Here is a 20,932-nt window from a genome sequence, read left to right on the forward strand (position 1 = left end):
CCACCCCCTCCAACGACGTATAAATCGCACCGTATTTTTCGCCATTAATCGTCAGACGCGTCTGCGACGTGAAAACGCTTACGCTCGTCTTTCGCACGAGGTGCGAAATCATATTGCGGTTTAGCGCGAGGTTCAAGGATTACCGGGTATACAAAGTTGCGAGAGCGGTGACGCGAAACTCCTTTCGCAAAGAAAAGTTTTCCTCGTTCCTCCGTGCGGTTTTATCGATAAGACTTCTGCCAAGTTTGTTCATTTGCGCTCGACGATAAAGCTAATTGCCAAGGAAAAATAGTAAAGGGTTAGAGGACGTAAAAGGAAGGCTGGACACGGTGTAGCGTGCAGGGATGTTTAAGATAGAAGGTAGATGGAAAACCGTAGGATATCACAAAATCTACCTTTGATCAATCAGACCCTGAGCTCACGGACGTCTGGTACAAACAAGCATGGATCTTGCGGACGGCCATTGCTTCTTCGTGAAAGTTCTATCCAGCCACTTCCTTTCGTTTGAAGTCTTTGAACGCGATTTCTTATCACGGTGCAGCAGACGTTAGCTAAAGCGTCTTGCGACTTCCGCATCCGTGGCTACGCAACATTTCAATTACTTATGGGGCTCATATTGCCTCTGTCTATCTTCATTTACCACGGATCTGAAGATCGCAGAGGGGCACAAAATGCCAATAGAATTGACCGCAGTCAAGTTCGGTAGTTCGATATTATATATACGTATATACAACCACGGCAAAATATATAACATTGTTACGTCGATTTCTCATGAATCATCGAAAGTCACGTGAGCGAGTATCCACTTTCATAGAAATTCTCGCCCAGAGTAAGGTCGTGAACGCTGTTGTTCCTTCGTGGATTACGACTCCCAGAGGAAGCTACCTCGGGTACAATTTCCGTCAGAACCAAGGACGAAGGAGCATTTACTGTTCTTATCTTGAGACAGCGTAAACGCTGGATAACACGAATGCGAGAAAAACTTTGTTCGTATATACCTATACAAGAAAAAGGTAAAAGCTAACGGAGTTCGTTTGAAATCCATTTATCCTGCAACGTACCAGACGTGTATTCCGTCACGGTCGCGTTACGTGAAAACGCACCTTGCATGAAAAGCTCAAACTAATTCGAGAGTTTCCATCGCGTCGCCCCGTGCCACTAGTACCAATGAATACGATATTATGACAAAGTTTACAACCAGCGATACGTCGTTAATAAATAGAATTGATATGGACGGGGAAAATTCAATTAACCCTCTCAAAATATTACCGGTAGCTGCTATTTATTCAGATTCGTATTATTTCTTCCTTCCTTCCTACCTTATCGTCGAGTCGAAAGGCTTTCGCAATAAATCATCGCTGCGAAATAACTCTATGAATAATGTATCGACGGCTGGAAGAACTTTTCACCCCCCATCGGACACGAAGATAAGACGCGGCAAAACACTCGGAATGTAAAACAAACGTATTCTCCTAAGAGAGTAAAAAGAACGACTGACATGGTGAATGGGCTGAAGCGGGTGAATGTGGCAAACGAGGTATATAGATTCCGGTTGGAGCAAAAAAGAGATTCAAAGTGAATCCACGGGATGAAGATCTTGAGTAAAAGTTTGAGTCCGCTACCGATCTCCACTTTGAATATGGCTTTCGTATAAATTCTAGGTTAATGCCGGGAACGAGTGGATTCTTGAGCGATTAACTCCAATTCGTTTTCGTGTGCATTACGAACCGGATCGACGTGGATAATTTTTGATTAACGATCGGCTCGATCTTTGAGCTCTTCGATAACGAAGATTTCAACTTAATATATCATAGAAGAGTGAAGACTTAACTTACCGATAGTCGGATCCTTCGCCCAGCTGTCTTACGGCTATTGGAAATTCGCTGGGTCCATGAGCTTTCAACAGTTCCTGAAGACGCACCAGGCCTTCGTTGTTCTCGTAAATGATGGTGAAACTTTTCCAGTCCCATGCCTTCACGAGATCGACGTACGCCTGAAAAAATACCAGATTGGACCTTCTGTATGTATCGGACTCTAATTAACTCCCTTATCTGACATTGATACTACGTAAATATTAATAACAATATTATTAATGAATAATAATAGAACAGTAATAATAATTTTAGTGTACAATATTTTTTTTGGCAATTACAAAAATCTATACTCCGGTCTGTCCCATTTACCTCTATGTGAATAATGGGAATTTGGGAACCATGGAAAAGTACACGACACGTTCGAAGCAGCCATTGGCAATGTCTTACCTGTTTCTTCGGTATACTAGACAGGTATCCCGGAATATATATTATCAAAGGGACGACTTTTCAATGGTTGCCGGGTGGGAAGAAGAAAGATGCGCAGAAACTGTATACACAGTGTAGGTAAGGAAGGGAAAATAGGGATGGGGAGGAGATGAGGGACCGGGTGTGTTGAACCCTATGAAATTCAGTGCGTAAGAATTTCCGCAATGTCCGCATCCACCGATGCGAGACTCCGGGTTAAATTTCTTTCGACTACGTCCATACGAACTATGCGTTTTTCACGAATCAGGCAATCGAAGCCATTTTCCTCAGTCGCAGAATATCTTCCGCGAAAAAAAAGACATGTTCCCTCACAATGAATTCAGTTTCAATTTCAGGAACGGTAAATGTGAAACCGAAGTAAGTAACTGGGGCGTGTAAATTTTTCCACCCTGGCGAGGCACCCTCACAGGCTACTACATATTTCACAGAACGAGTCAACCTTTCAGCCTTTTAGCCGGCAAATAGCTCGGTTCGCAGCGTCGTCCCCCCAATGGTCAAATATACCAACCGAAGGGCCTGAAGTTCGCCGGAAAGACTTTTTCGCATAACAATATATTCGCAAAACAGACTTTCGTATTACGTAATTCGCATTTCACTCTTCTGCCTTCGGTTAAAAGTTATAAATGTAAAGTCGAATAAAGATTGACGTCGGTTTTTACAAACGATACCTTTGGAACAACGTGAAAAATAAATTCTCTTCCGACAGCGTGCAAAAGTCATGTGTCACGTTGAAAAATGAAAGTTATTTCGTCCTAAGGACGCTGCGAGAACCGTATGAATAGGTAAACGCGATGGTCCGCGAGTACGAATGCAAATGTATGTAAAGACTCCTTAAAAAACCAATTTCGAAAAAGAAGAAAGTAAAAATATAACATCGTCGGACATCGGTATTAAGAATATACATATACGACGTGTATCTCGGAAGCGGAGACAATAAATTTACGATAAATTTATGCATGGCCACAGTATGGAACAATGAAATATTTATGCCTTATACATTTGTATGAAATATATCTGCATATCTGAAGCGAGCGCGCTAGGATTAGAGACTTTTTTTTCCCAAGTGTTTACAGCAACGCAAATCCGTATCGGAAAACTCGAGATGCAAGAGAAAAGTAACGTCTAGAGGGCGTTGCTGACGTTGTCTCATTACAAAAATAAGAAAAAAAAAAAAAAAAAATAGTAAAGATTAAAGATACAAATAAAACGAAAAATTTACACATTCCCGTGGAGCAATCGTTCCAAAACTTATTTAACAGGCAGAAGTATTCGGCAGACTGTCACGACTGCAGCCCTGACCTCATGAAAGTTCAAATACGTCGGGTTAGCGGCGATAACTTATAAATACAGACTTCGAGCTCCGAGCACAGTGCATTACGTATTGGCGAAGCGTGACGATCGGCGAAGCTTTCGCGGGCAATGTAAATTGTGCAGAAATATTTTACCAGGGAAGCACACCTCGCCGCGTCCTTTATCTCGGTATCGGTGAAATTCACCTACGATCATTTTACAGAAGTCAGAATTTATGATTGTTGGCCTTTACTATTTCAGGCACGTATGTGACTGAGTGCCTTACAGGTTGGAGGAGAAGAAGAGCATGGAATAGTTATGTCTATAGGTACTGCAGGTACAGCGCATACGGCGTATTCTCCCATTTATACAGTACTTTTCCTATGGTGACTGCAATGCTGATATGTGGTATCAATGGCAGCCACGTAGAATCATCGAAATTAATGCACCGTCCGAGGTGAACATTTTACAGAGTCAGTAAAATGGCAAGGAAGAAAGCCTCTATAGAAAGTACCAGCACTCTCGTTTTGATCCTTGCATACCCTGTACTTCTATCCTTCACCATCTTCATCTTACTCTCTGCTAACCCTCCGACTCTCTCTCTCTCTCTCTCTCTCTCTCTCTCTCTCTCTCTCTCTCTCTCTCTCTCTCTCTCTCTCTCTCTCGTCTTTCATACGCTCCTTCCCACCTCATTCCCACCGTGAACTAGACAAGAATGAGTGGAAAGGACGTTCAACTGGTTTGCGCGTATACATATTTTCAAGTTGAGCCGAGATAAAAGTAAAAGACACTGCACTGCTTACTAATGAGGACCGAGTACTTACGCCGACGTTGAAGGTCCCCACACATATTACGTGCGTCCCGACGTCGCCAAGCAGCGTAATGCTTTGCTATATAATATACCGAGAGTATAACGATGTCACCGAGACTCGTAAACGAGGATGTTCACCTTCAGTCATACGTCACTCGTTACGTAAATGTGCGTACAGCACGCACGTTTACGATCCCGTTGCTATTAGAACGGCAATTCTATAGGTTTCAGGGAGCGTGGAGGTAGATGACGACTAGACGCCCCGACGAATGTGTAATAAAGGATACATATATGCTACGTACGTAGTTGGTTACGTTTGAGTGTGATATTCTTTTCTTCATGTTATATATACAACGCATAGAGAATGTACAAGTCCATCTTGGAATATGTTTTTCATCTGGAAAAACAAAAACTACCGTTTGTTGTTACGTGCTTCACTGAATTTTCAGGTCTATAGCGGAGCCTAGAGGTTACCACGTGGAACAGGAAACGGAAGTAACGAGTTTCCAGGGTCTCGCGCGACGTAGTAGGAAACTGCATAACCTCGTGGTTAATTTATTTCTTACGGAACCGTGTAGCGACGCTTTATAAGGTCGGAGAATTCCATAGCGCAGGGGCAACTCGACTAGGTTGGAGAATATATTAATCGTGACAGGGGTTGATTTTTAAAGGAATAAAAATATAACCGAGCCAATTGAGTAGAGCGGACAAGAGGGATGCAATCACGGTAACGCGACTGCTATATAAAAAAAAAAAACTTTCATTTTTTTGTTGCTTTTCCCACTCTATCTTATGTATTTCTCGATCTCTCTACTTTAAACGAACTCTGTATTTGCTCTACGGTTTTCCATTGCCTGTGCGCTGCTCTTTGATTGATGAGCTTAAAAGGAAAAATGTACAGTTTCTATAAACTAGAAACGTAAAATTTTTTTTTCTTCTCTTTCGATTCATTCTTTTTTTTTCTGCAAAAAGTCTGATCAGAATTTTCTGAACGCCTCGCAATACGCGTAATGAAGTCTAGAACGTATATTTGTATATCCCATAGAAATTGATCGCGTATACGTATATATAATTACAATTATAGAAATTTGTTTCACGCAACATTCAGTGAATTTTTTAGATTTTTAAGGAAAATTATGTATCTGTGAAATTCGCGCGGAGACAAGTCAAAATGATATTCCGAGATAATTTTAGTTTTTTTTTCATGCTCTGCTTTTTCCTCGACGCTACACTAATTCTGCGACGTCGTATAATTTATTGGCAAAAAAGATGTTGAACCGAATAGCCAAATGGTTACACGCGTGTACAGCATCAAGCCTTTCACCTTCAACGTAGTTTTTAACAAATTACTACATTTAATTGCGAGCTGACAGCTGCTCCGTACATCAAACTGTCCACGGTCGCTGGTCGTTGCGATCAGCTTATTTTACTACAGGGTACAAAGTATATAATAAATCGTCGTCGCCTGCAGCCCCCATTCGCCGTTTTATTCCACGGTTCAGCCTTCCGAATGCTTGTCTAGTGAATGACCGTCGGATTGCAAGGTGCACTGTAATTGCAGCGTCGCGTTGCAATTCTCTACACCATGTTGCTGCACTACCAAACCGCTCCTAGTCCACATTCCGACATTCTCTTTGTAATGAATAAAATGTAAAATTAAATAAATAATGATACGATAAATATAAAACTCTATAACTTGACATGGAATATATGTATAAAACTACTTTTTCCTAAACTATTAAGTTATAAGGTACGAGATAACATTTATTTTGATATCAAAGATTAATCGTCAAATAGAAAAGAAAATTGGAAAAAGATTCCATGTAAATGGAGCTTAAGAGCCTTCACTCAGTTCTGGTTGCACTATCGTTGAGAGCACTGAAGAAAAAAAATACGAAGATTACCTTCCATTTCTCTGCTTTCTCTTCTTCTCTCGATCTAGCACAAATAATGCACTGCAAATTATTTTTTTATAATCACTAGTGCACTTGTAAATAATGCATCTCGCGCCTGCGTAATAACACGTTCACCCCTCGTTTCCCTCCCAGTATCGTGTTTTAACTGCTAATCTTGTACTGACAAAAAAAATGAAATAGTTTTTTGTAACACCCCGTATAATCCCTAAACGATATATCTTTCGGGTATCGAAATCCATGGACGTGTATTTTTGAAAACAGGACGAGGAATCTCCCCCCTAAATCTTCTGGACGGTATCCCATTCGCGTTAGGGGGACATACAAAAGGGCTGCCTGGACCCGTATGGGAGGCTGTATAACGTACGCTCTATCGAAAAATCACTTTTTATTATATATCGACTCAAATCACTTTACCGCATCGTCTCGGTTCGCAAATTCCTGACGTAAAAACCGTATAGCTTTCATATTTCGAAGGAATCGTCCCCCAGAGCCAGCATGGCAATAAAATTCGTCGCGTGCCGCACGTAATCATACAGTGGCGTCTGTGCAGATGAAAAATGACTGAACCTAATGCTACTTATGGGAGTATATTTGAGAGGTTGATATTTTCACGAAATCCCGCAGTTCCCGTATGCCAGTATCTACTCGGAACAGTGTTGCCAGAAATACGTATACGCACGTTCACCGTACTTAAGCACCGCTGCTCATCGCACTCTAAATTATTTTTTTTAGTCCCTTACTCAGCGAATCCTCTTATTCTGCGGGATTTCCTTTACATTCAACTACGAGCACACATCATGGTCCGACAGAGCTTCTCCGAGGGTCTGACGAAAAAAAAAAAAACTTTTCGAGATGCCTGGTCATTACCGTAATGTCCACTTATCCGAGGGGTGGTAGCAGTGTGCTCGTTTGTTTCAATTATGATCTCCCCACCAAAACAGTTTTTCAGTTCGAAAGTTACGAAAGAACCGGAAGACTGATGTGTTTGAGCGAAGTACAATAAGAGCTAGACGAATGCCAGATCGTCCGTTTTTCCTTGATTAGACATTTCCGGACTAATCGTGAGAATTAATAGGGGTTCGCTACGAAGTGAATTTTGGGTAAATTGTAGGACGGAGGTCTTAACTGGTTATTACGAAAGTCGTTAAGTGGGATACAGATTGAAAGTGCGAACTTTGCCAGTGCAAAACAATTATATATCGTCAAAGAATATTGAGGGGAACAAATTTTTATTTTTAATGACGGAACATTTTCTTTTGTCGTATTTACGCACGAAGATGGGAGTGAGCGAATTATACTCCAGGGAAATATACCAACTATTTCCAATATAATTCCGTTGATCGTGCCGCGTAATTTATTTCGCGCCTCTCCACTTCCAAGCGCGACTCCTTGCATACTTATTGGATATTGATTTTAACGCGAATTCTTTTTTCTACACTTTTTCATTTTCCTTTTGCTGTACGAAGCACGAGTCTCGATTCATAGCAAGTCTCCAAGGGCGTGCGATTCAGTTTGATATTTGTACGCATTGAAATTATTATTGGAATATCTATTGAGCTCAGTGGAATGTAATAGTGTTAAGGGTAGGTAATGCCGTGAAAGTAGCTATTCGATGAAATAGGGGTTGGGACGTTAATAAGATGTCGCAATAAGATAAATAAGAGACTTGTGATTCTTTTCAATGGTTCTTTACTGAATTTTCAAAATTACTTAAACCTAATGAACGTGAGCTTTGAAGTGTACCTAATTATTGAGGGTGAAGGAAAGTTTCGTTTTGGTGGGGGAATATGAAAATCTGCAAAGAAAATCGAGCCCGTGGGGATAACAAAGTTTTCATGAAAGGAGACTCGCGGGTATTCCAAACTAACTCAAATAATTACGTATCATTACGTTAATAATATTTGTGGACAAAATCCTCGATAGGACCAAACCATCATATTCGACAGAAATTTTAATGACGGACCAACCGCCAAAATATAAAAACGATTTTTCGATATCTCAAAGCATTTTATAAAGCGTCTTTAACATTGTACTTACAGATACAAGAATTTTGGAAAAAATAAAAAAAAAATAAAAAAATTGTTCAATGAATACAATAAGTAGCCAATACGTCATCCATTAAAGAAAAGGGGAAATAACATTTTCCTTTTTTCCAAATACAGCGAGCGAGAGTCGACGGACATAAATAACACATGGGAGGGCAGTAAAGAGGGGCAAGTCGGATATAAAGTGAGAATAAAATTGACACGAAATATCGTAGGGACGCGCAATTGCAAATAAATCGGAAATTCTCCAAAAAGTCGTCTGCCCGACGCAACTGAGAATCTCTTTGAATTCCCAGATTCCCAGAATACTCCAGACGCAATCTGGTCGGTATCTTCAATGGCGTTGATTAGTAAACCTCACCCTAGAGATAAACGATTGAAAGCTACGTACAGAGTAGTATATAAGCGTGCACGTACAATTGAAACTCCAAAGTAGAATTCAGAGTATTGAGCGTTTCAAGAATACCCTTGCTTTAGTACACGTATATGTATATTCCTGGAAACATTAGTATGGCCGAGGTACTGAGTGTGGAAACTGTAACGAGGAATGTGCCCGGACCGTATACGTAGGAAACGTTACAAATTGAATTCCAACGGAAACACAGTAGCTGATACGACCAATCACAATAGCTACAGTAATATCCAAGCATCTACGGTACCAGTTCATTATCACAGAAGGATTGTTAAATTATTGGTATGACTGCAACTGTAGTCCTTGCGGTTCATTCACTGCGTACCAGCCTTTATTACCTGTATTATTGTACGTCATGAAATTGCGCGAGTCTATCCATTCCGTATAACGAGTAAAATAGCTAAGGTTTCATCGCACAACAAAAAAGTGACAATTTCATGAAAATGACAAGGAAGCCTTGTAAAAATGACAATTTAAAAGAAAAGGAGAATTCATAAAAATTCCGAAAAAAAAATCCAATAGCATTGTTAGTGGCTCTCAATGGTACATTTACTATTGGCGTGATAGTTTGAAACCAACAGAAGACAAATTCAAAGCCATTTTAAGAGCTCGGGGATAATTTGATTGTTTCGGCAACATCGGCTCGGTCGAACTTATCCAATTATTCCCGAAACGAATGCATTAAAGTTTCAAGATGGAGTCCATCCATTCTATCTGGGCGAATCAAAGATCTTAGCTATAGGTATATATGGTACGTTAGCGCTTTAATTTTCTCGTGGCTTCTTTCGGGCTCCTTTGATCCTCGCAGCAGGATTGAACTGCAAAGGAAAATATATTTCTTTTGCGAAGTGTCTCCCGACTGAATCGCTTCTCTCTGACTCGAAGACTATTTTTATTTTCGAATCTATATTGACGCTGATTAACGATTCCTTGCATTTTGCATATCCGTCCGTATAGCAAAATACGAAAATCATGCATATAGAAGAGCATCGTCGTTCCTTTGAGGAATATACGGAATTGAAAATGACATTCGCTAATACCCAGTACGTGATAAATTGAACGAAGACACACGAAACTCCCATGATACTTTATCATTGCACGTTGCGGTTAAATCTCTCATCGAATTTATACCCGTATAACACGGCGGTAAATGAAGCGTCTACACGATATCAGATACAATGAGAAACTTGTGAATTTAACGTAACGTTTTCGGCTTCCTTCACGCATATATTGTACTGATATTAATGCTAATTTTCTCGAAATTACGTTTCTGGTATCACGCATATATAGATATATATTTATGTATGTAACCGATGCATCATCTAACTCTAGAATATATATATATATATATATATATACACGTATATGCATACATAATCTACTATTATTGCAGCACTGCAATATTACCGACTATTTGAATAGATCTTCGGTCCGTTGCACTCAAGATTACAAACCTGAATCTATTGCAACAAATAGTCTACCAAACCGTTTGCCAGGGCGTTACAGTACATAAAATTAAGGCCCTAATAAAACGAAGGTATAAGTCATATATCAGAGACAGTGGAATTTTAATTAAAAAGAGTATAAACCAGTAGCAAAATGCTTGTCGGATTAAAGTGTACCTGAGTGCATGTCAAGTAGGACGGAGTCCTCTACCATAAAGTGATAATCGCAACACACGGGCGAATCCCGTCTTAATTCGTCGTGCGCGAATACGAAGATTCCCGGTGTGGAGCCCAGCCGGTTGGCACAGTAGCAAATATTGAAGGAGTGCCAAGTGTCCCGAAGTATTCGCGACTGGAGTAGCAAATATTGGAAAAGCGACGAGACTCGCCGAGAATCTGCGAGAACTCTTATTATCCCGGGAAGCAGGTCCTTGCTTTTAAGTAGCAAAGAACCTAAGTTGGTGGATGAGCGGCGATAGGACGGAAGCGGGTGGGGGGGCAGAAGAGAGGGGAGACACGTTCTCCTTCTCTCGGAAGTTTCAATTACTTCGGGATCTCGACTTCCCTTGGATTAATGAACGAGCCACGCATCTTGGAAGCAGAGCTGGCAAAGAGCTACGCACTGTATTCAGGACAACGTAACCCAGGGTAAAAGGTCATTACGAGATGAGCTAACTGAGATGAGATAAAAAAACTTTCTCGAGTATGCTTAACTATCGCCAAATATCTTGGCGGAATGCGCATTCCGTACGTCGGAGTAGAGAATGAAATTTTCCAGGGTATCGAAGGATATACTTTTAAATGGACCGTGCACTTTGAACGTCGGTGTAAGTAATATTGAGCTTAAAATACGTACCTTGGATAACGTTGTAGGATGTGGGTAAAGATTGACAAGACAGCTCTCCCGTCTGAGTCGATAGTCCCAGCGTGTCTCCAAGTGTGGTATTTCCATGGTGTCGCAGATGCTCTGCACGTGGGAGGCCGTGTGCGCACTCTGCGGGCCGAAAATCGCGGCTACCCCAGTCTTGAGTAAGTGGCATACTGAAAAGTGAAAGAAAAATTGGATTTATAAAAATAACATTAGTGTAAGCTTAGAGGCGTATGCGTAGGGTATTCAAGGTACCGTTGTATAATGTATGATACACGTGTACCTACTAGGCCATTATGAAAGCGGAAACGGGACAGGCGAGGGTGTGGTGGACGAATTTCATACTCCTGAAACACATACTGTACCCTGTTGTAAGCTCAACAATTTCATTTAGTCATTTCGCGAAGCAGACGTAAAGCATAAGACACGGGCTTTTATATCCCTTGTCTACATCTCGCCGTGATAACCTATGTAGAAGCGCTGCGCATCTCGCACGTAGAGACGTTCCGTTTCGCTCAGCGAGGAATTACGAAGGGAAGGTCGAGCAAAAGTGCTGACGACTCGAGAAACTTTTATTTTCGGGCGATGTTACATTTTCGAAGCACACAAAAGGGCAGATAGCGAACGATCTTAGCATTTATATTCCAACGGCGCGACACACGCATGCTGTGTCGAACACGTGATGGCCGCGCACCTGATACGTGAAAGCTCATCGAAAGTAGCGATAGCGTGAAGGAAGGAATAAGAACAAGCGGAGCTGAGACGAGTCTCGTAAAGAGAAGAGACGTGGGTCAAATACGGTGACGTGATAAGAGCAAAAGGAGATATTTAACGGATGCCACGTGGTTAGTCCGATATTGAGATGAGAATATGGGAAAAATGTTAATTTATATTATGCAGAGGATATATTCTACAGTAATGGATTATACCAAGGGCATATATCTGTATATTATATATTGATTCATGTGTCTTGTACGGGTACGTACGCCATATGTAGGTATGAAGAAGATTCTGTCTGATCCATATAGCGAAGAGGCTGCGAGCTCTGATTGCTGAATAAATTCGGATAAATCTTCTCCTTTCAATCGGAGATTTAATTTGGTGAATAAATGTTTTTGTTACTATCGTTACGGTAGAGCGGTCGACCTCGTACATGGAACACAAGTTCCCGGTCGATTACTGGAACTGTTCTCTGGGCAATAAATCTTAGTAATGGTTCCGCTAGTGGTGTGCGATCAAATCCCGAGGGATTTTTACAGAACAGTAGATGCCTCTCGCTATGGGCATGGACATTGTTGTTTTATAAATTCTTTTTTTATTCTCGAGCACGACCATGTGCAATTCTAAACTCTTATGGGGGGGTTGGCAGATTTTTTGACATGTTGTAGATTTCGTGGCAGAAAGCTATAATATTCGCGACTGAAGAACTTGAGTGAAATTATAATGAGAGAAACTTAATGAAGAACTTGAGTGAAAATATTGAGCCGATTTAGAGATAATATATTGCCTTCCGGTCCTCCGAGGATGAGTGATAACGGTCATCGAGTTTTTGGAAAAGCTGCTGATTTTATTTTGATGCTTTGTCCATTTTTTTTTTCATGTACCTATACACGTACAGTACGAAGATATAGTGTATGCTATTGCATAACCGGAAGTGAAGCTACGTCAGAAATAATAATGACGGAACGTGCCAAGAGTGACATTCATAATGTTATTTTTTCCCGCGTACTTTTTTTACAGCATTCAATCTTCGCTTTACTTCTCAGTCCAGCGAGATACCGTCGTGACGATCCATCTTCCAGGTCCCGGAATTCTTTGGCGTCATCATTCTCAAAATTCACATATCCGATACATATTCTCATCAGTGATAAAAAGTAAGGACTCGGAGGTCTTGGTAACTCCGCGTAATACTTGTCATAGCCCGAGGCGTTTTGAACGCGTGGTTCAAATATGAAATGTGCAACTGCCATATTGAAATTCTGGATGCAATTTCATTTGGCTGCCGCGGGCAAAGAGATGCCATCTTAACGCGTGTGCCAATCGATTCTCGATGATTTTATTTTGCGTTTCCTTGAGCTTAAGTTCAGTGCAATAAGACTATTAGCAAGGAATGTAGTCCCTAATAATTTAAATACTTTTTATGACACCCAAAAATGAAAGTACAAATTTTGAATTTTTATTTGAAAAAACACCTCGTCAGACGTACAATTATCAATAATATTTGCAACTTGGAAGTGTCTCACGCGCATTAACGAAGCACGTAATTACTATCCTCGCTCTATCTCTTTCTCTCACCCTCATTGTCCCACCCTTTGTTATATTCCTGGACATCCTCTCTCTCTTTCTCTACCCCTCTCTCTGGCAGCTTGTCTAGCGCGAACTAACCTAACGTCAATGGAAGCTATTATGCCGCTTAGTAAGCATCTTCCTCGATAGCCACTAAGTCATCGAGGTCTGCATCCCTGTGGTTAGAGGTGGTGTGTATCTCGTGGTACAGAAGGTACTGTTCTACCTACTGTATCCTACAGTTCTACTGTAACGTCCTGTAGATACAGTAGGTACAGTGGTGGAAGCTACAGTCAGTTGGCAGCAGTGCTTCCCGTACAGGAGATAGGATTATCGCTCGGTCATGCATCAAAGCTAGTTACCCACTATAACTCTGTGCTTGGCGATAGTCGCTCTCTTGGGAACACTTTCCCTCTCCTCGCCTCTTCACCTTTCTGCTACTACATTCTCTCACAGACTCTCGCATCACTTCCGTTTACATGACACTTTGTGTCTTGCGATAATAAATTTTATTTATCGTCATTTACATCGCCATCCCCCCCTATGCTCGTGCATCCGTTATATTTAACATCCGCTTTGCTACGTACGACATACAGAAATCAAGCTGAATTTGTTGGATTCTATATAAATTATTGATATTCGTTTGATTACACCATTCGTAAAATTTTTACTAATATCTTCGTGGGATGCTTATAGGAAGATACGAAGAGTTTAGTTGGTATGAAGATTTCGCATAGATCAGAGTGACAAACACCATTATTATAGTCAGGGCTGTAATTTAATTTAGCAAGTACAGAGCACGGGTCAGCGATCATCATCCCTTCTACCGTATCCAAATGGTCAAAGGCCATTATTACAGTTGGGCCTTTGCTAACTCGAAATTGAAAATCCATTGAAAATCTTTAAAGTAGTTGTCGCAAATAATTTTTGCGCCATGAATAACATATTGGCAATTGCATTGATTTTTGGTGAAAAAAAAAAATTCATACACAGCGAATGGTCATCATTACTGATTGGACCGTTAAGAAAATCGATTTTTCAAATAGAAGAACGATCAGGATTGTCCTATAGAAATGAGAAAATATCTTGAGTCAAAGGTATCGAAGTAAGAGAAATAGAAGGGGAGAAAGATGTGACCTTCGACATTGGTCGCTTCTATCTTGAAACTCCTGCGGGATCAGCTTGAACCCTCTTTTACTACAACCCTTATTTAATCCCCCAAAGGAAAACCGAATCCGTTCAGCGAATGGGAACCCAATTCGAAAATCGTGTGCCTCGCATCTTCTATATTGGTAAAGGAGTCATTCATGCGGTTTCTTAACGATAAAGGGACGAATCGCGAAGAAATTAAGCCTTCACGAACTTCGCCCCGACAATTAATCCTTTGCCAATTGAACGTTATTACTCTCGTGAAATCATAGCGACATTCAAGCTAACTTTCCGAGGGTTAATTCTTGCTAATTCCAGAGACAAACTAATTCTAATTCGTAAACCTGTACTCCTCGCAGAACGACCCGTATAATTTGTTCAATTGACATAAAACTTTCGACTATTGACATCAACCATTTTGATTCCACAGGCTTATCAAAGTTAGTCATATTGGCCCTGTCTACCAACTTGATAAAATTGTCTCTCCCTTGATCCCAGCTGCAAGAGGACCCGATAAGAGATCAATTTTATTCCTCTTTACTTTCGATCAAATCACACGAAACACCCGGTATACTATACTTGCTAATGCAAATAACATTTCGATAAACCGAATAAGCGAATAGTCAATGTAAAGTAAACGAAAGACTGTTACCGTATACAGACAGGTATTGTTATATCTATATACACTTCGTACCCACGTGTACGGTATAGCATATACTGAATTTGAAACACCTGGAAAACTCTATGCTACTACGTGTCTCGGATCACGTTCTTAGACGTATGCGTCATGTAGTCCTATACGAGAAATCGATTGGTTCGAATCGATATACCTATCGACAAGTTAGAGAGTTACAGGTACAAATATTTGACTGAGTATCTCTGGAGGGACCCGGAATCTTGCCGAAGGGCAGATTTTGGCATTCGGCTATTGGCAAGCCACTTTCCGATACCTGGACGATCTCATAACATACAAAATCATATTTATACGGTATCCATTATTTATAAGCGACAAGGACCGGCAAATTTGCCTAGTGATTTTATAGGTAGCTAAACTGTCAGAATTTATATTGAAACGCGTAAAGTATAAATTGATTTTTACCAAGTAACTTTCTCGAGTTCATAACCTGTACTACATCATTCAAAATTGAGTTTCCATCCTTTCGATACCTCTCCTCCCTATTTTATATACCGTATGCCCGATGTCCTTGAGGAGACAGAGATGGGGCATAACACGAAATCCGTTTCAGCATCCATATTAGATACTGCGGCGGCCTCGAATAAGGGACAGGAAATATCAAAGAATTTCAAATCCCTTGAAGACAATCTCGAGGGAGTAAGTTATCGTAGGCCGAATATGAAAAGCGCAAAGATCAAAACCATTCCGGGCTCCTTTCTCTGTTCCCTTCCCCAAGGTACGATCCGAAGACTCTCAGGCAATCGCATTAAGAATCGTCGGTTTATTCGCCGGTGAAAGATCAATAAATTCGCAAGTCAAGTGACTTTTTGGCGACGTATCGTTTATACGTCTCGAGGGCACGCTCGCGAGTATACATCCTTGGCAAAGGAAAATGGGCTGAACGATCTTGAAGTATAAAGCGCGGGGCACTTCGTCTTGTAAGCCCGGCAGTGTCGGATCGTAGCTCACTGGGGTTCGCTTTCGTGACCGACATAAACCCTTAAATAATGTTAACATAATGGACGGTGACATAAAATGAGAAAAAAGTGTCTAGCGTCTAGTCGAGATAGGCGACCGTGCTGTTCTCCCTACCACTCCCTACCACCCCCCTACACTCCCATCAACCCCTCCCGCGCCGTTGCCACGCAAACCCTTGGGATTTTCCGATATCGATCTTAATGGGATATTCTGTTTTATGGCCGGTCGATTCGAATCGGACGTTCGTTGAGCTCCAATCGATTCACGCGCTATTGCCACCCGCCGCGTTTTCCACAACAATAATTTTCTGAGCAGTGATTGTGTGTGGAAATATCGGAATCGATTGATATACAGCGATTAAATCGTATTGATATACGTCATTAACGAGTACGTCGTGTACCGTGAAGAATGAGGTGCGAGATTAAAATATTTGTAGGACGAAAGTTTTTGACATTCATAAAGTTTAATATTTTCACGCGCGTTCTCGGTGCGATATTGAAATATTTTGAGGAAGAAACATTTTTTACGTCGCGTACAGAAAGTACATTTACCTCGAATCGATAGTACAGATTGTCCGTGATATTCATAAAATATGTCAAGTTTTAAAGAATTTCTTATAAAATATGTCACGCGGATACGAAGGTCTGTTATGAAAAATGTGCATTTTAATTAAACCTATGTATATACGTATACAAGGTTAGAATTTATTTATAAATAAAGTGCGAGTGTATTAGATTGATAGAATTTTGATATGAGAATAATATAATTTTATGGACCCTTTAAACTTATTTTATACGTGTTAATCAGTGTCAGACGTCGATTATGAAGATTGATATAAATCCTTGTGGAAGATATGGTACAGCACAGGAATTTCTAGTAGGAATCTACGTTACCGACTTAGAGAATCTACTCGGAGAAAGATAATTGGTACAATTAGCGGGACAAGCGGTCGTTAGTTCCTCGGCGAATTAATCCCCATTGGATAGAGAAAATTATAGCTGCGAGCCCGTAGGTGACAGTGAGTGACATTGATTGGAAGCCTAAGGGTATCCCGAGAAAAGCTCTTGTCCTGCAAGATTTCCATGAGTCGGGATTTCTCTCGTTTATCAGAGAAACAGAACCCTACGGTGCCTTTGGTACATAGGTATATAATTTTACAATATGTACGCACTGTATATATATTACTGTACATATATGTATGTACAGCTAGATGAGGATAATATATCTTTGAATAAAAAAGTCTCCCGACAATCTTCGTTGCCTCGCATCTTTAATAATTTCTGTGTCAACCACAGTGTTTTGTTGACGCGTCCAGAAAATAAAAAAAATTACAACGAACATAAACTATTATTACTCGTTATCATTATTTTTGTGGCAATTATCGGCGTTAGGTTAATTCGAAAAAATTAACACGAAATATCCACAGGATATCTCTTCCTAAACTCAAACAAACGGGATGATTGTTTAGTTAACGAGTTGCTTACCAATGTTAGACTGTAACCATGGGATTATGGTAATTCCTTGGAGAGCTGAGGAGAATCAGCAATTCCAAAATATCTACTAAGGGAGAGATACGACCTGAGTGCAAGTATATAACCCAATAGGTATACAGGTATACAATCCAATGTCTAAGTATAAAAGAAGAAGAAAAAGATAAATAAAGAAGGAACAAATAAAACAATAAGGAGTAATGGACATCGCAGGAGTGATTTTAATCACGTTGCAAAGATAAAATCTAATTGTACTTTAATCTGTCTAATCACGTTTTCATGAAACTATCATAGCGATAGCGAGTTTAGGGTTTATACAGCTCTATTCTACGAGCTTAAAAAACGGCATCGAATAGAAACGGGTAAAAATTAAAAAAAATGGAAATTATTACGCAAAATGAAAATTTGAAACAATGTTTTGTTGCAGCACGTAAAGCTTGTAACCATATTCGCCCGAATGCACTGAAATAAAACCACCGTAATTCGTGAATCGTGAAATGAATATTTTATATATCTATAGATGGTTATTGAGGAGTATCGCATCGTCATGGTTCTATAAGACAGATTGAATGGACGACCCTAAGGTTTAGTTGGTGCAAGACTCCTGAATAACCCTATATGCTTCTTCGTTCGATAGCCTCGTATCATTTCAGCTGCCAGGTAGGATTTATAGTAGCGAGTATAAGTCGTTCCCGAGTCACCTAGTTTTGTCAGTAGCGTAAAATAGCTATAAATCGTAGCACCGACTTCCGTTTTGGCATTGAATCTTGAAGTAGCGAGAGATTCGCGAAAACTACGTCCAACGAATCTTAGTGCACTCGAGCATCCATATAAAGTAAACTGTGTAAGACAATGAGTAACAATAATATACGTATATGGGGTATCGTTAGCGAAAGGCAAAAAGAGGCCATATAGCGAAATTGAAAAATTCGCGAATACATTACGTCGAACAAAATCGGCAAGATCGGAATTTCTACGCACGAAAGAAATAATCTTAAAATGAATAGCTCGCGATAAGAAGTGTCGGGCCATCTTGAATTTTCTTGCTTCAGTAAGTAGAGATTTTTTTTGCAACTCGCGAAAAATACGATATATCAGAACGGACGGAGCTTCTTTTCTCATAGTTATTTATACTGAACTCTCTAAATAATAAAGCAGCCAATTCCAAAGAACAGCCATTCCATTTGCCCTGTTTCACGTAAATATACGTTTCAACGGTATACCGCTACACCTTTCTATCTCGATTGATTTCCCTAGTCGCAGATAAGCGAGAATTACACGGAGGAACGCATCGGCGAACGTCAATGCTCTACGATGCGCCTGTAATATTTTTCAAGAAAATTCTATCATCTTCCGACTCTCTTCTCATCTTTGAGGACTTTTAAGCTTCTCTTTTTCTCAAAGCACTGAACCAAAAGCCGTTCATTTTACACATTCCTACAGCACTACGTTATCTTGGCTTCTCCCCTTTTCCTTCCCCTGCCTCCCACCTCAAGTCTCTTTGCTCATTCCAGTGTACCTAATAAAACATTATTGCCTGCCAATTCAATGCGTTGCGATGAAAAGAAAACACACTCAATTTTCTTTCGTTCAAGTGGCAATCGCATACAAACGGAATCAATCGCCACGTTGCAAACAATAGAAGAGCGCGTGTACTGAAAAGTCCCAGGTGCATAAAGTATAGGGAGTCCTGGGAAAACTGTATTAAACAGAGCATCAATGAAGCACGTATGAAATGAATTACAGAAATTTCGGTTAATGTAAGCTAATCTATGTGGTACGTAATAATCGTTCGTGTTATATTGACGCTGTATATGATGTGCAGTGAATTTATTGGTCTTAATCATCATGGCACCGATCCATACAAAACGCATAAAAACTGGAATCGTCATACAAATTCAATGCGAACAAGCCCTTTTTTTAACATAAAATTTAACGACAACAGTAAATTTTACGAAGGAACTTAAGTTCGTTATCAAATTAATAATCAAATTTAATTATGATCGAAAAAAACCCGTAAAATGGCGGATAGTGTTTGATCAATTTACATAGCAGTCCTGGTGAATTTACCAGTGGCAATACATTACAATTGCGAAAGCTCTCAAGTACAGTTACCAACAGGATGCCAGTATAAGGGCGCCCGGGAAAGCTTTCATAAAGTGGACATTTTTAAAGCCCAACTCTACGACGCCATCTATCCTTATGAAAATACATCGTTGTCGTTCTGCAAAACTGTTAGATTTACCTTCTCAAGCAAATAAGAAGCATTCAGCCTCGATTTACGCTTAGCGAAAAAAAAAATAAAATGGATTAGTTTCTTATAGCTATGAAACCGAATGGAGTACCTATTTTCACGTTACTCGGCTCTATATCTACCCTTCCGCTACTGAGATTCCTGGACCAGGAAATCCGCAGGAAGGAAGAGGCTGCAAGACTCTACTTATATCGTTTCGCCAATTGAGATACAGCCGATTTCCTGTTTTCCTGAAAACTTCATCCTGGCGTGGATCGAATATGCGCGCCCTTAGACCTCGGCCAAGGCTCAAGGAACTTTACCTACGAAAGTTTATAAATTACCTTAATATATTGACTTAAAAGCTTTTGAGAATGAGCGGACCGAATAAACCCGCTTTTCCTACTTGCGAAACGGGAAACTTTACCAAAGTTTATTTCGTTCAAGTATACCAGTCGGCTTAAGCATGCCGTGCAGAATTACGTCGATCTGTTATATAAATTTCTATGAGAGAAAGCCTTACCCGAGAATAATGCCAACTCTATCAAAAGTTTATTTCTACGATTTTACGCAGTTTTTTTATTAACCGAACGAGAAATACATATACATATATACATATACGAGCCATCAATAATTACCAGCGAAGCTCAAAGAATTTCTAACGTGAAGGTACGACGAGTTGAATTCTCAAAAAAAAAAAATAAAAAAAAAAAAGAACGGCTAGATCTGGTTAACGTCAAGCGCAACGAGCATCTTCTCGTAGGAGATTTTATTCTTGTCTACTCGCTGGAGTAGTCTACGCATTGTGAGGATCAGTCCTTTTATTTTCTCCCCGGAGACGTCTGCTAAGAGGCTTAGCCGACGAATGCAACCAGCTGTCCAGTAATAGTTGGTGCCGTTACACTACTGGCTTCTCTCTGACTAGACACTGGAGGATGCGCTTGGGCAAATAGAGACCGAGAAACCTTGAGGGGGTTACGTTGCAGAAAATAAGAGTAATGAGCACTTCCTGTACCACCCCCCCCCCCCCCCC

General features: G+C 40.3%; 1 protein-coding gene across 17 annotated transcripts in view; it reads right to left on the reverse strand.

The window, feature by feature from the left end:
• Positions 1–20,932, reverse strand: part of LOC107269920 (glutamate receptor ionotropic, kainate 2) — a 154,331-nt gene that overhangs the window by 43,072 nt on the left and 90,327 nt on the right. For all 17 annotated transcript variants that reach the window (XM_025087314.1, XM_025087316.1, XM_025087311.1 and 14 more), the window contains 2 exons: positions 11,076–11,260; positions 1,836–1,993 (listed from right to left, as the gene is read on the reverse strand). In XM_025087314.1, the coding sequence (XP_024943082.1) occupies positions 1,836–1,993; positions 11,076–11,260 (343 nt within the window). The remainder of the gene's footprint in view (positions 1–1,835; positions 1,994–11,075; positions 11,261–20,932) is intronic.

This window comes from Cephus cinctus, unplaced genomic scaffold (assembly GCF_000341935.2).
Source record: "Cephus cinctus unplaced genomic scaffold, Ccin1 Ccin1_scaffold0690, whole genome shotgun sequence".
NCBI classification, from domain to species: Eukaryota; Metazoa; Arthropoda; class Insecta; order Hymenoptera; family Cephidae; genus Cephus; species Cephus cinctus.